At 48.1% G+C, this 12,212-nt stretch overlaps 4 protein-coding genes across 5 annotated transcripts; 2 read left to right on the forward strand and 2 right to left on the reverse strand.

The window, feature by feature from the left end:
- Positions 1-752: 752 nt before the first annotated feature.
- On the forward strand, positions 753-3,206 carry LOC9636668. Its single transcript, XM_024663293.1, has 7 exons — positions 753-1,145; positions 1,264-1,513; positions 1,621-1,735; positions 1,790-1,870; positions 1,934-2,443; positions 2,508-2,979; positions 3,040-3,206. The coding sequence occupies exons 1-7, from the start codon at positions 753-755 to the stop codon at positions 3,139-3,141; spliced, it is 1,923 nt and encodes a 640-aa protein (XP_024519061.1). The 3' UTR covers positions 3,142-3,206.
- Positions 3,207-3,216: 10 nt separating this feature from the next.
- Positions 3,217-4,764, forward strand: LOC112342066. Its single transcript, XM_024663277.1, has 4 exons — positions 3,217-3,251; positions 3,312-4,007; positions 4,059-4,533; positions 4,590-4,764. Exons 2-4 carry the CDS (start codon positions 3,583-3,585, stop codon positions 4,689-4,691), a joined length of 1,002 nt encoding a protein of 333 aa, XP_024519045.1. The 5' UTR covers positions 3,217-3,251; positions 3,312-3,582; the 3' UTR covers positions 4,692-4,764.
- On the reverse strand, positions 4,530-7,322 carry LOC9636370 (protein ECERIFERUM 1). 2 transcript variants are annotated; one of them, XM_024663276.1, is made up of 10 exons: positions 7,111-7,321; positions 6,811-7,034; positions 6,265-6,717; positions 6,089-6,210; positions 5,767-6,020; positions 5,606-5,713; positions 5,345-5,554; positions 5,175-5,288; positions 4,947-5,120; positions 4,530-4,887 (listed from the first exon to the last, which is right to left on the reverse strand). In XM_024663276.1, the coding sequence occupies exons 1-10, from the start codon at positions 7,168-7,170 to the stop codon at positions 4,726-4,728; spliced, it is 1,881 nt and encodes a 626-aa protein (XP_024519044.1). In that variant the 5' UTR covers positions 7,171-7,321; the 3' UTR covers positions 4,530-4,725. The 2 variants fall into 2 exon arrangements, with proteins under 2 accessions (XP_024519044.1, XP_024519043.1); XM_024663275.1 differs by having other exon boundaries at positions 4,530-5,120; positions 7,111-7,322.
- Positions 7,323-10,751: 3,429 nt separating this feature from the next.
- Positions 10,752-12,201, reverse strand: LOC9636670 (probable 2-oxoglutarate-dependent dioxygenase At3g111800). The gene is made up of 5 exons (XM_024663294.1): positions 12,120-12,201; positions 11,753-11,946; positions 11,471-11,685; positions 11,047-11,368; positions 10,752-10,985 (listed from the first exon to the last, which is right to left on the reverse strand). The coding sequence occupies exons 1-5, from the start codon at positions 12,199-12,201 to the stop codon at positions 10,752-10,754; spliced, it is 1,047 nt and encodes a 348-aa protein (XP_024519062.1).
- Positions 12,202-12,212: the final 11 nt, after the last annotated feature.

Genomic DNA, 12,212 nt, shown 5'->3' on the forward strand with positions numbered 1-12,212 from the left:
ATTCTTGATGAATCGAGACAACCACTGATCAAGACTTTGACTCGGTTTTTTCTACTTTATTTCCTGAGAAAAACAAAGATTTTGCAGTTTTGGTTTATTAATGGAGCCCATAGAGCAACGCGCAGTGTTTAGAGTAAATTAGTCATTAATATATAATAGTAATTTACAGTTTACCTAAATGATAATAATTTCATCGTTAGTTTTGTAATGTTTCTAAAACTTTCGCCTTTATCCAGGCCTATTAATATATAAACTGTCTAATTAGGACTGAATATAGTCTATTCATTTTTGTATATTAACAAAGGTATAATCAATGCACCACAAATATGTATATATATTTAGAGATTATACCCTTGTTTATAATCTCTAAATATATATACATATTCGTGGTGCATTGTAGGTTGATGCTCTAGTGTTTAAGGGGGCCAAGAACCGAAAGATAACAAAACAAGCGAGCGTGTAACAAATTTAACGAACGAATCAAGCAGGAGTGTGGACAGGACACAACAGTAAGAACAATATTCTTGAATAAAGATATGATAGAGAATAAAATCATGGAGAAGGAGAACAAACCCTATTGCATTCCTTATCTACATGCTGTTGATGACATGGACAAGTCTAGTGCGGCCAATTGAGCTACCTATAGAAGAACTCGAAACAAATAGTCAAAGTGTTGATCAGTGGTTGTAGCTTGAAGGATTCAAGACCGATCAATCGAGCTCGCCCAATCACTGCGGCACTTGCAACTCGAGATGGTCACCAGCCGCCCAGATTCTGACATAGATTATATCCTCCTGGGCTTTGGCATTGCCACCGCAATACCCTTCACCATAGCGAATGGCGTGCTGTTTGTCCATCGCCAGCGCTCCTACTTTCATGCCCAGGGTGGGGTTTACTTCATACTCGCCAGCTCCCTGGCTGGGCTGGCTTGGATAGCAACGGTGTTTGTTAACAATGGGCACTTCAGCACAGTCGGGCCATTGCAGAGTTGCAAGCTGTGGCTGTTTTGGCTGCAAGGATTCAGCTTCTGCTTCTGGTTCATGCTCACTGCCTTTCGGCTCCGCCGCATGTACGAGCTCAGCCACAACATCAAGAGATGGCGGTGGGAGTACTACGCTTTTGCGGCCATCTGCCTCCTTCCGGTGGTGGGCACGTCAACCGCTGCCATCTTCAGTAACTTCAATGTGGAGCATGGAGGGTGAGCAAAAGCTTCAAACTCTCACACTAACGCTTACTGGTTTGGATTTGAATGTCTGGCAATAGCATACACTACTGCAGAATCAACGGGAACTGGCAGATCGTCAGATTCTCGGCCTACCTTCCATATTGGCTCTTCGCCGCCGCTGTCATGTGGAGGTTGCAACGCCAGCAGGATCCATTGCTGGCTGCCGAGTACATGGACACCTTCGACTATCTGGCCTTGGTCATCGCCATCGCCGTGATATACGTCTTCTCGTATCTGACGAGCGTGAGCCGTATTGTTTCTGGCAGATGCCTCTTGACCGTCTCACAGGTCTGCCTCGTCTTCTTCCCCTTTTGGACGCGATTCGCGTGGCCCGTCTATCTGTGCCTCTTGCGGCCCAAGGAGGAGATGGACGCGTTCGAGCAGCAGCTGAGCAGCGCCGGTGCGCGAGCCTTGCTCATATCTCAAAGCCAGAGAGTCCACTTCCCTTCGTCCGAGGGAGCTGTGTGGGAGGCATTCGCAGAAGCGAACGAGGAGCTGGAGAAGTACAAGGTGAGATCAAGCTTTGGATTGCATTCTTGTGGAATAAAAAGGCTGTCGCTGCAGCATGAGATCCAGAAGCTCCAAGCCCAGAAGCTGCGTCTCCAGGAGAAGATCCGTGATCTACGAGACCAGGCAAAGCAACAGGTGATAAAGAAGTAATAATCCCGCTTTGAGAAAGTCAAGTGCCAGGGCTGGAAAATTGGATAGAGGGTCGAGCGAGTTTGCTTTGTCCATGGCGTCTCAATGTTGCAAGCAAGGGTGTTACATGGGAGTGGTGCCCAGTCATCCGAGCACTCCCTACGACTTCACACTCCTGGCATTTGCTTTGGCCGCGACAGTACCGTTCATCGTGGCGAATGGCGCGCTCTTCGCCCATCGCGGCCGCTCCTACTTTCGAGCACAGGGAGGTGTGTATCTCATCCTAGGCAGCTCGCTAGCGGGCTTAGTCTGGATAGCAGCCCAGTTCGTCAACAATGACCACTTCAGCAGGGTCGGGCCGCTTAGAAGCTGCGTGCTGTGGGCGTTCTGGCTCCAGGGGACGGGTATTTGCCTGTGGTTCGTGCTCACTGTTCTCCGGCTTGCTCGGATGTACGAGCTCAGCAAGAACATCGACAACTGGTCGTGGAAGTACTACGCTTTCGTGGCCTTTTGCCTGCTTCCCATAGTCATCCTGTCCACCGTTGCTGGCTTCAGTGACTTCGATGGACACGAGAAAAGGTAAAGTTCATGACTTGCCAAGTTTCATCTCTATCTCTCTCGGACTGATTGTTCTTGATAACAGCAAACCGGCGTGCAAGCCAAACAAGCATTGGAAAATCATCGTCCGGTCCGTGTATACTCCATACTGGCTGCTGCTCATCTTCTTTATCTATAAGCTGCGCAACCAGGAGGATCCACTGCTAGCTACCGAGTACAGGGACACTTTGGACTACTTGGCTATGGCTATCGTCATTGTCATGCTCTCCGGCGTCGCGGTTGTGACGAAAGCTAGCGATACTATCCCTGGCAGATGCTTCCTAACGTTTTCAACATGCTGTCTCGTGTTCTTTCACTTTTGGATACGCTTCGGGTGGCCGATTTACCTATGTCTCTTCAGGCCCAAAGAGGAGATGGACAACTTCGAGCAGGAGCTAACTTACGGTGGTGCCCGAGCTCTGGACATGGTTTACAGCCAAAGGATACACTTTCCTTCCTCTGAAGGTGCTATTTGGGAAGCTTTCTCCAAAGCTAGTGACGATCTGGACAGATACAAGGTAGAGCTTGTTTCTTTTTCTTCTTCTTCTGGCGCTCTAGCTAATGCTACACTGAAACAGGATGAAATACGGAAGCTAGAATTGCAGAAAGCGCTGCTGGAAGGGAAGATCCAAGAGTTACAAGTGCAGAAGAGAAAAGCAGCTGGATCTGGTCATTCTTAAGTTAATCTATGCAAGGTTGGCATTTTGTTCTATCTCCTTTTCAATCTTTTTGATTCTTTACTTGACTTTGAGTCCAGTACCTCAGGGAAAGTTTCAAGGAGACTGCCAAGGTCACAAATTCAATGTGCTAGTTTTCTTCGTCGTGTTCCAAAGCTTTGTTTGTTTTGCAGACTCTTCCACAACTTGACTTTGAAGCGGGTTGCTCTGCTTCCCTGTCATGATTTTTTGCCGTGGACGGACGATGACTGCTGTTCCACGAAAAAGAGAACACGCACACACGGATCCTGAGTCTGTGTAAAGAGTACGTAAAGGACTGAATTTTCTCAAATGTTTGGACAGACTCAGAAACTCCAAGTCAAGCAGAAAACTCATGCCTTCACAATCTTCACGACATCGAGCGCGTAAGATGGTTTTTTAGTTTTGGAAAGGAAGCGACAGCTAATGGATCGAACTGACACTGTCTATGACTACATACTCTTGGGCTTCGCCTTGGGAGCTGCGGTGCCATTTATCATAGCAAATGGCGTGCTCTTCGTCCATCGCAATCGCTCCTACTTTCGAGCACAGGGAGGAGTGTACCTCGTTCTGTGCAGCTCTTTAGCTGGCTTGGTCTGGATATCATCATCTTTTCTCAACGATGGTCACTTCCAGCATACCGGGCCTTTTGTAAGCGGCGTCCGATGGGCATTTTGGCTACAAGGACTGGGGGTTTGCTCCTGGTTCATGCTCACGGTTCTCCGGCTTCGTCGGATGTACGAGCTCAGCCGGAACATCCACAAATGGTCCTGGGGAAACTACGCTCTACTGCTCGCCTCCATGCTTCCAGTCTTGGTTTTGTTCGTGGCCGCAAACTTGAAGCGAGAGAGGTAAAGTTTGATGCTCTAGTCATGTTCATTCTCCAAAGCTCGTATTATCAGCAGGGAACGTCATGGTACGCTAGACAGTGCGAGAGTACTCACTGTCCTGGCGGTCTACACTCCAAACTTGCTACTGGTTATCGTGTTTATGTACAAGCTGCGCAACCAGCAAGATCCTTTGTTGACTGTGGAGTACGCGCACACTTGCGAGTACTTGACTATGGCGGTGGCCATCTGTTTTCTCGCTGCCATCGCGGTCTTCACAGGGGACAGCCAAAGCATTGCCGGCAGATGCTTCTTAACATTTTGCGTCTGCTGCCTCGTCTTCTTCCACTTTTGGATCCGGTTCGGGTGGCCAGTTTATTTGTGTCTCTGGAGACCGGCAGAGGACATGGATAAGTTTGAGGAGGAACTCACGTCCGCTGGTGCTCGGGCTTTGGCCGTCGTTCCCAACCAGATGCTGCATTTCCCGTCGTCAGAAGGTGCCATTTGGGAGGCTTTCTTCAAAGCGAGCGAGGAACTGGAAAGTTACAAGGTGAAAGATAAATACTCTTCTCTCATATAACAATGGTTGCTAATGCTGGATAACAGGAAGAAATCCGGAAGATGGAAGCTCAGAAGTTGCTGTTAGAGGACAAGATACGAGAGCTGCAGTGGCAGAAGTGGACAATGGCTGGAACTGGTCAGTTTTAAGTTATTGCAAGACTTGGAAGAAATTATTCCAAACTTAATAGTAGGGGACGAAGCCACGATTCACAGCCGCTCTCATCACGGCATCAATCTTGTCCACGTCAATCGTGTTGCCAACCTCGTGATGGTTCCAGTTTTCCATGGTCGCCAGGATTCCTCCCGCGTGACTTGCCTGGACGACTCCTCTCGGCATGCTTCCCTGCCAGGACAAAGAAGACGATGAGCACCACCAGCAAGTGAAAACGGAGAGACTCTCACCTCGCAAGCTCGGATTCCTTTATACTCGGGAGGCAGGCGCATTGCTGGAAGCTTGGCGTACGAGCAATCAGGACGGGTTTCCTCCATAGCCTCCTCGGTGAATTGATAGAAACAAGCTCCAGAAGGAGCGTGGAGCTGCTCCATCGCTCGCAGGGGCTCTCCAACGATCCAGGCCTGTAAATTCCAGCAAGTTACGTCCAGCTTTTCTGGGAAGGAAGCATATCATACTTTGCAGTGCTTCCCGTGCTCGAGTGACTCAACTGCGACGAGCTTGTGCTGGGATTCTTGCGGGACCGATTTTTTAAGCGACTCAAAGGCATAGGACGAGGATTTAGCCAGAACCTGAGGAAAAAACCAGAGCTTTACGTGGGAAACGCGGGCAGGAGCTAGCTGCTCACCGTCACTTCAGTGGCGCGGTGGCGGCAGAGATAATTGGCGATGGCACGGCCAACTTTGTGCTCGACTCCGACCAGGAAAACCTCGCTAGCATCTTTTGGAAGCTTGTCAAGAACAATGGCGCTGGTTAGCGTGCTTCCGTCCACCACCTTGATGCTGAGGCCGGGGTGGTTTTTCAGAAACAGTGCTCCACTCGCATTCAAATGCTCGTCCTGTGGGGATCATAACGATGTTCACAACATGGAGTATACACTTTGACATACCTTGTTGTGTATTCCCAGGCATATGAACTTGGCTCCTTTGTCCTGTGCGGCCAGGATGGCGCGCTCGATGAGCGCATTCAAGCTTCCGATCTCAGACGTCATTCCAAACTATACAAAACGCAAAACTTACCATCGCACAGCAAGATGAAAAGTATACTCACGTGAAAGCTAAACCTCGGGATCGCCCATGTCTGCGCGAGAACCTTGTCGACGGTGTGCTCCTCAACAGTGAACGGGCTCCCAAACGCCCACAGCAACAGCATAGCGGGGAGCGCCAGAGGATACAGGAGCCAAATGTACCACTTCCTGCAATACGGCTGCGCTGCAAAAGATGGTATCCCAAACGACAAGTGGAAGACCGATAAGGGGTCAGTCGGGTGCGTTAAGAACACGAAATCCACCAACTCCGTCCTGCCTGCGTGGTCACGCAAGTTATAAGTCCCGACGAAGCTGGAAAAGAAAAAAAACGACAAAACAAAGTACCTTGACGAGCTGCAAGATGGAGCTGATCGCTTGTCTTGTCTACGGTCCCATAAATGTAGTCGTATAGGGGAACGAAGAGGCAGAAATTTGTGTGGACCTGCGTGTGATGGAGAGAATGGAACCTGGAAGGATAGGAGATGTGGAGGATAAGCAGTTGAAAAGATAGAAAAACTTACGATGGAGTGTAGACGAGGTACTTGAGCAGAGGAAGAGCTTGAAACATCCAGGATGGCATGAACTCCCAGTTGCAATGGCCAATGTAGTTCATGAAATCAAACCACAGCATGTAGGAGTAGATGAGGGCGAGCGAGGCGGTGCCAAGGAAGAGGTTGACAATGAGCGTGGAGCCAAAGAGGACCGCGTAGCTCAGGTGCTCGGCAAAAGGATGGACGTTGCCAGTCACGGCCTGGGTGACAAAGGAGAGATGGTGGTGGGAATGGTAGCGGCGGTAGAGAGAATGGTGGTGGAGGGCGCGATGGAACCAGTAATAGAGGAACTCCACGGGTCCCAGGTGCCAGAGGATGGTGATGACCAAACCCCTCCAATCCCACACGGCATGGTTCGGCAAGCACAGTGGCGAGAACTGGTACGCGAGCAACATCAGCGCCTGGAGCAGTATGAAATCCTCCCTGAGTGACGGAAGAAACAAAAGAGAAAGAAGCCGTGAGCGCGCGCGCGCGAGAGAGAGAGAGAGAGATTTGACAAAGTCTGTGATCGCATACCAATCTCTTTCCCTGTCCAGCTGATCGAACTTCATCCCCTTGGTCTGGACCTGGTGCTTCTTGACTATGTCGTGGACGCTGGTGACCGTGATCCATAGCTGGCCCTGGATATAGCGCAGCGCCGCGAGCACGAGGATATGGAGGCTAAAGTTGTCCCTCGAGCGGCCCTCCGGGGTCATCGCGCTTCGCACTGCATTGGCCACCAGAGGCAAGTAGAGGAGATACTGCCAAGATCAAGAGACAACGAGAGAGATTTAGGAATGCGCATGCATGCATGTACAGCGAGAGAAAGAGAGAAACCTTGAAGCTTCCAAGCCTCTCCCATGGCCAGTGCGTGAGCAACCCAGGATTGATCGCCATAGCTCCCGAGCTAGCTTGCTTTCTCCTTGCAGAGCTTAATCGTGGAAGCCAGAGGTGCTCGTCAGATATCTGGAGATCTGTGCTCGGCACAAACAATGTGGCCTGGCCGCCCTAAGCTTCCAATGCTAGGCAGCTGACAATAAATCGAGAACCACTTGGAGGTCCGCCGTTGGTTGGCGTTCCACCTTTCTAGTCGCCGGATCCGCCGGGTTCGAACCTCCGTCTGGTGTGTTTGAAGATATATCCTCCAAGCACTGAAGCTCTTTGTTGGCAAGTACGGTGGCCTGGCCGGACCAACGCCCGCTTTTAAAACCTGTAACAGTGAGGAGGTTGACGCACAAAGGAATGCATCGTCGTCAAGCTCTTTGCGTGCGGCAGAGGACAATGGTACACAGGACCACGTCATCACCTTAAGCCGCTAGCGTGATTGTGACAATCGCAAAGAATTAACAAGTCATTTGTGTGCAGTCATTGAACTCACGGCATCTAACATGTCATCATAAGGTATGTGATGCAATGATAGTCACTTGGATAGTAGCTAAAGCCAATGCTAGATCTCGAGCTGAAGAATCACATAACAAGAAATCTCAAAATAACGAGGAGAGTATGGGATAGCTCTCGTTGATATTTCTAGACCATAGCATGTCTATTGTCCTGGCTGAGTGAAGATCTGTGGATCAAAGAGCAGAAAACAGGAACTATCCTTTCTGCTTGATGGGAATATAGTAATGATCTGAGCTGAGAGAAGACACCACTACGAAGACATGAAGCTATGTTAAGCTTATATTGACACTAATATAGTTTATGTTCTCAGCTTTGACATCTTTCTCTTATTTGCTAGATATGCCTTAATAACATGGTATTAGAGGGGTTGGTAGATCGAAGGGATCTTCCCAGACAGAGACACTCAATCCAGAGCAACAAATTATTTGCTATACAATTAGGTTAGGGTCTATGTTCTTCAAATTTGCATTAACTTTGTATATTTGATTTGTATTAATTTTCTTCTATTGCCATTGTTTTTTGTATGTATAAAATGATGAAATTATCTTGATATTTTCTTTAGCATATATGATTTTGACCTATATCTTATGATGAATTGACCTGTATCTTATGATGAATTACTATAAGGTAACTATGAAGTGGAATTTAACTTTTAAACATATTAAATTTAAGCTTTTTAAGAGGTCTGCCTAATATTATTCAAACCCAATGACATTTAACCCTAATACCCTTAATCAATTGGAAAAGAGGGTGCATTTTTATTCATGGGTTCTTTCTTTTTATATTTGAATTTTTATAGATTGTCTTTTAAGTTATTCTTTTAATTGTTTATAATTCATTATGGTTTTTTGCAAGTTCACACTATCATGAATGGAAGTTAAGAGCCACAACTCTCCTGAGAACCTCATCACTTTATATTTAAATTTGTATAAATTGTCTCTCGAATCATTCTCTTTGGTTATTTATAATTCATTATGCTTTTCTATAAATTCATGCTCTCCTGAATAAAAGTTTAAAGCCCCACTCTTTTAACACTTTAACCCTTGTCAAGATTTTCATGTTGGCAGCATGAGGATGATAAGAATGTTACCATTTGCACAAAATTTCCAACATATCAATGACTGACCAGTATCTGTTGCCAAAACCAGTAAGAAACTGTCTCCAGGAAGAATCACTCAGGCATGAAAGAACTTTGTCAAAATTTCTTTTGCTTTTTTTAAACAAAAGTTTACTTAGTGACTCAAGCGAGGCTCTATTTAGACAAGGTAGTCAAACGAGATTTTGCCAACTTGAAATCCGTTCGGACGTCCAATGTCTCCACCATGGTTACTTCAGCTCTGGTCTTGTTTCCACTCGGAAATAGCTGTACTGAAAGGAAAACCACACACTGTGACATTAATCACAAACACTTGAGCAGAATGCTGCTTGGCATACCGCTCGGCTTTTCAAAACAAAACAAAGATGCTTACCTGCGTGTCTCTTTCCTCAAGATACTCCGCAGCTCTTAGCGTCAGGGAGGAGCTTCGCATCAACTAAGAGGTACGCTTGCTTCAAGACAGCCTTGATCCTGGTGAACAACGTCAATTGGTAAGAATACTCGGATAACTCCCCTGTCCGTTTTATACACTCTGGCCTGCACACTGCCTGCGCATCCAAAGTTCTAATTGCCTGGAAAACAACCCACAGAGGATCAACGCCTGTAGAAGGGGGTCCACCGAACCGTTTGTGGTAACACATCTTCGCAAAAAAACTCTGTAGCATTGGTGAAGAAATCCGCACGTCATAACCATCCGGTTTGGCCTCCTGCGCGATTAATACACCTTGAGCAATGAGATTCCGCAGCTCCAGCATCACCATCTAGATCAAAGTCATGGCCATTTACACCCTAGCAGGGACAGAATCTTAGAGTATGTTTGCTGTCCAAAAACATAAGGCGAAAGATGAAACGAATCAGTTGCCTCAATCCACTGCCTGCTAGTCCACAGCTCCAAGTAGTCCAAGCATGAACCGACTATCCCTTTGTGACCACCTGTCAATTCTATGACCGACGTAATCATAATCTGTACTCCTTGGAGGTCGGCTTGTGCTTGCTGCAGGTTTTCAACATTGCCTACTGAGAACCTCACTGACGAATAACGGCTGGGCGTACTACTCAGTACATAGACCCTGTTTAGCTCAGCTGCATCTTCACGCCACCCCAAGTATTGAGCTTAAAGATCCTTGACAGACTCAACACCAACCAGGACACCGTTGAAGTTGTAGTCGTCATAATCCTTCCCTTCGAGAGTGCTGAAGAAATTGTCAAGGCAATCCGAAGAGGCTGAGAGCAACGGCTTCATCTATAATGACCTGAAGCTTTAATCTGTACATTCTTCTCCTGTAGGCCTAGCCGGGACATTTGCCATGAATATGGTCGCAAAGCGTAGCCCAGAACCTGTTCCTGCTCCACTGTCACCTTGTCCAAATACACCACACAGATATCTGGATCAAGTGATAACTCCCTCTGCTCTTCCCGCTTTGTCATAGTTGCGTCCACATCAAGTAGTGTTTCCCTAGGGCAAAGGTTCGCTTATGCCCGAGGTGCAGCTCAATTGCGGTATTGTCCCAGCTTCATGAAATCGATCATTTCTCACCTTCTCCGCAGAGGAGAATATCCGTGGAATTCTTCTCTTGGCCACTGTGGTCAGCAGCTGGAAGCATGGTGGATGGACTTCTTTGATCCTGGGAGCCCAGGGATTTGTGGGGAATAGCGAGGTGGTGCTTAAGAGCACTCCGTGGTCTAGAGGCTACGAGAGCACTTGAATCTTTGAATCATTGTCGCTTCTCTGTCTCTACTCGCGATATTCTCATCAATCAGTTCCAGTTTACTCAGCGACATGTCTCAAGAGTACAACACCACTGGTCGTCCGCCGGAGATCTTAGTGTGTACAAGTTTGTCTGTGTGTGAGCATATGAATCAAGTTCTTTCTTAACAATGTTATGGCTAGCCACTTATCTATCCTTGTCCTACCAGTGTCAACACAATCTCTGGCCTATTGTGGAGTGGGGAGTGGGAAAAAATTTGAGCCTTTGACTACTCAAGCCACATAGACATTCTTCCCGGAGAAGTGCTCCGTGTACACCTCGTGCATGTAGTCCCTGTAAGTCCTGCTGCGGTACTTTGCCGGACTCTCCTGGCTCACCAGCTCGGGAATCGGGCTGATCTCCGCATCCAGTGACGGCCCCAGGAACGCCCCGACGGACAGCCTTGAGCTCTTCGAGTTCACCATCACCCTGTGCAATATGCTCTTGTACCTCCCATTGCTGAGCTTCTGAGATAACCAAGCAAGGCCAACATTAAGATCATTCCACAAACTTTTCGACTGCTTGTACCTCCAGCTGATCACCCATGTTGACCACCAGCATTCCCTCGAGTGGCCTCACGTTATACCAATCCTCGCCTTGCTTGAGCTGCAATCCCCCGACTCCATCCTGGAGCACAAACGTGAGGCCCCCGCTGTCGGTGTGGCCTTCCATGCCCAAGGCCTGCCTCGGGTTTGGGCAAGCCGGATAGAAGTTTGCTCTTGTAAGGAGGACCATGTCTTCGAAGGCTTCCAGAAGACGGTTTGAGCGGAGGCCAAGTCCCTCGGACATGACCAACAGCATCCTCTTCCCGAGCTTGAAGATGTTTCTTGCGTACTCGGATCCAACGTCCCTGTTGCATTGCAAATGATACAGAGCGTCAGGAATCTAAAGCAATAGCAGAGATATAATCAAGGAGAGAGATACTGACTTGTAGCTGGCTGGGAACGCGGGCCACGGGTGTGCTCCGAGGGACTCTTCCTTGAGCCACATCTGGAGGTGGTCGTGCCACTCGAGCTTCTCTTCTTTCGAAGGCATCATGCTGGTGCAGTAGCGGACGGGTGTGAAGATCTCCTCGGTGTAGTACCGCATCTTGTCCTCGCTGGGCGAGTTGAAGAACTCGAGAGCGCACCTCATCACATCCTCGGTGTGAATGCCGTGGTTCTTGAGCTGAACAAGAAATACATCCACTTAGCAAACATGTACTACAGGAAATTGAAACTTCTTGAAAACTTACGTAGAACATTCCGTACTTTGTGCAAGCGTCAACGAGATCCCTCTCGAAGCTCTCGCTCGCCACATCGACTATCGGCAGCACCGCGTACCGGGAGACATCGGCAGCTCCATTCGGCATCATGTATCTTTCCGGAACGCTCGACAGTGTCCCGTTGCAGCTGTCAACAAATGCCTTGATGCCAGCCATGGATGGGACTGTGTAAGCAAGAAAGCTTGGAAGACGAAAGATGGAAATGGAAATGTATGCTTGGATGCTAGGCTTTCTCAACTTTGAGATGCGGATATCAGTGTCCTCCCAGTCACCTGCTTATATAGTTGCAAAAAATAAGATTTTCAAGTCGGCAGCACGAAGATGATAAGAACGTTACCATTGCGCCGATTCCGGATCCGCCCCCGCTCAAGACCATTTTGTAGACTTTTCCGTACCCGTGACTTGACCAGCGTCCGCATCTGGCCCTGCC

The sequence above is a fragment of the Selaginella moellendorffii genome, unplaced genomic scaffold, assembly GCF_000143415.4.
Source record: "Selaginella moellendorffii unplaced genomic scaffold, v1.0 SELMOscaffold_98, whole genome shotgun sequence".
In the NCBI taxonomy this organism is placed as follows: Eukaryota; Viridiplantae; Streptophyta; class Lycopodiopsida; order Selaginellales; family Selaginellaceae; genus Selaginella; species Selaginella moellendorffii.

Bases quoted from the DNA above. Each gene is read 5' to 3' on its own strand.
- LOC9636668 (XM_024663293.1), top strand. From the start codon at position 753: ATGGTCACCAGCCGCCCAGATTCTGACATAGATTATATCCTCCTGGGC. The intron at 2,444-2,507 runs GTAAAGTTCATG...TCTTGATAACAG, and splicing joins TTCGATGGACACGAGAAAAG to CAAACCGGCGTGCAAGCCAA. The intron at 2,980-3,039 runs GTAGAGCTTGTT...ACACTGAAACAG, and splicing joins ACGATCTGGACAGATACAAG to GATGAAATACGGAAGCTAGA.
- LOC9636670 (XM_024663294.1), bottom strand. From the start codon at position 12,201: ATGCGGACGCTGGTCAAGTCACGGGTACGGAAAAGTCTACAAAATGGT. The intron at 11,686-11,752 runs GTAAGTTTTCAA...TTTCTTGTTCAG, and splicing joins CAAAGTACGGAATGTTCTAC to CTCAAGAACCACGGCATTCA. The intron at 11,369-11,470 runs GCCCGCGTTCCC...GCAATGCAACAG, and splicing joins TCCCTCGGAGCACACCCGTG to GGACGTTGGATCCGAGTACG.
- LOC112342066 (XM_024663277.1), top strand. From the start codon at position 3,583: ATGGATCGAACTGACACTGTCTATGACTACATACTCTTGGGCTTCGCC. The intron at 4,008-4,058 runs GTAAAGTTTGAT...TCGTATTATCAG, and splicing joins GCAAACTTGAAGCGAGAGAG to CAGGGAACGTCATGGTACGC. The intron at 4,534-4,589 runs GTGAAAGATAAA...GCTGGATAACAG, and splicing joins AGGAACTGGAAAGTTACAAG to GAAGAAATCCGGAAGATGGA.
- LOC9636370 (XM_024663275.1), bottom strand. From the start codon at position 7,170: ATGGCGATCAATCCTGGGTTGCTCACGCACTGGCCATGGGAGAGGCTT. The intron at 5,714-5,766 runs GTGAGTATACTT...CGTTTTGTATAG, and splicing joins TCCCGAGGTTTAGCTTTCAC to TTTGGAATGACGTCTGAGAT. The intron at 5,121-5,174 runs GTATGATATGCT...TGGAATTTACAG, and splicing joins AGCACGGGAAGCACTGCAAA to GCCTGGATCGTTGGAGAGCC.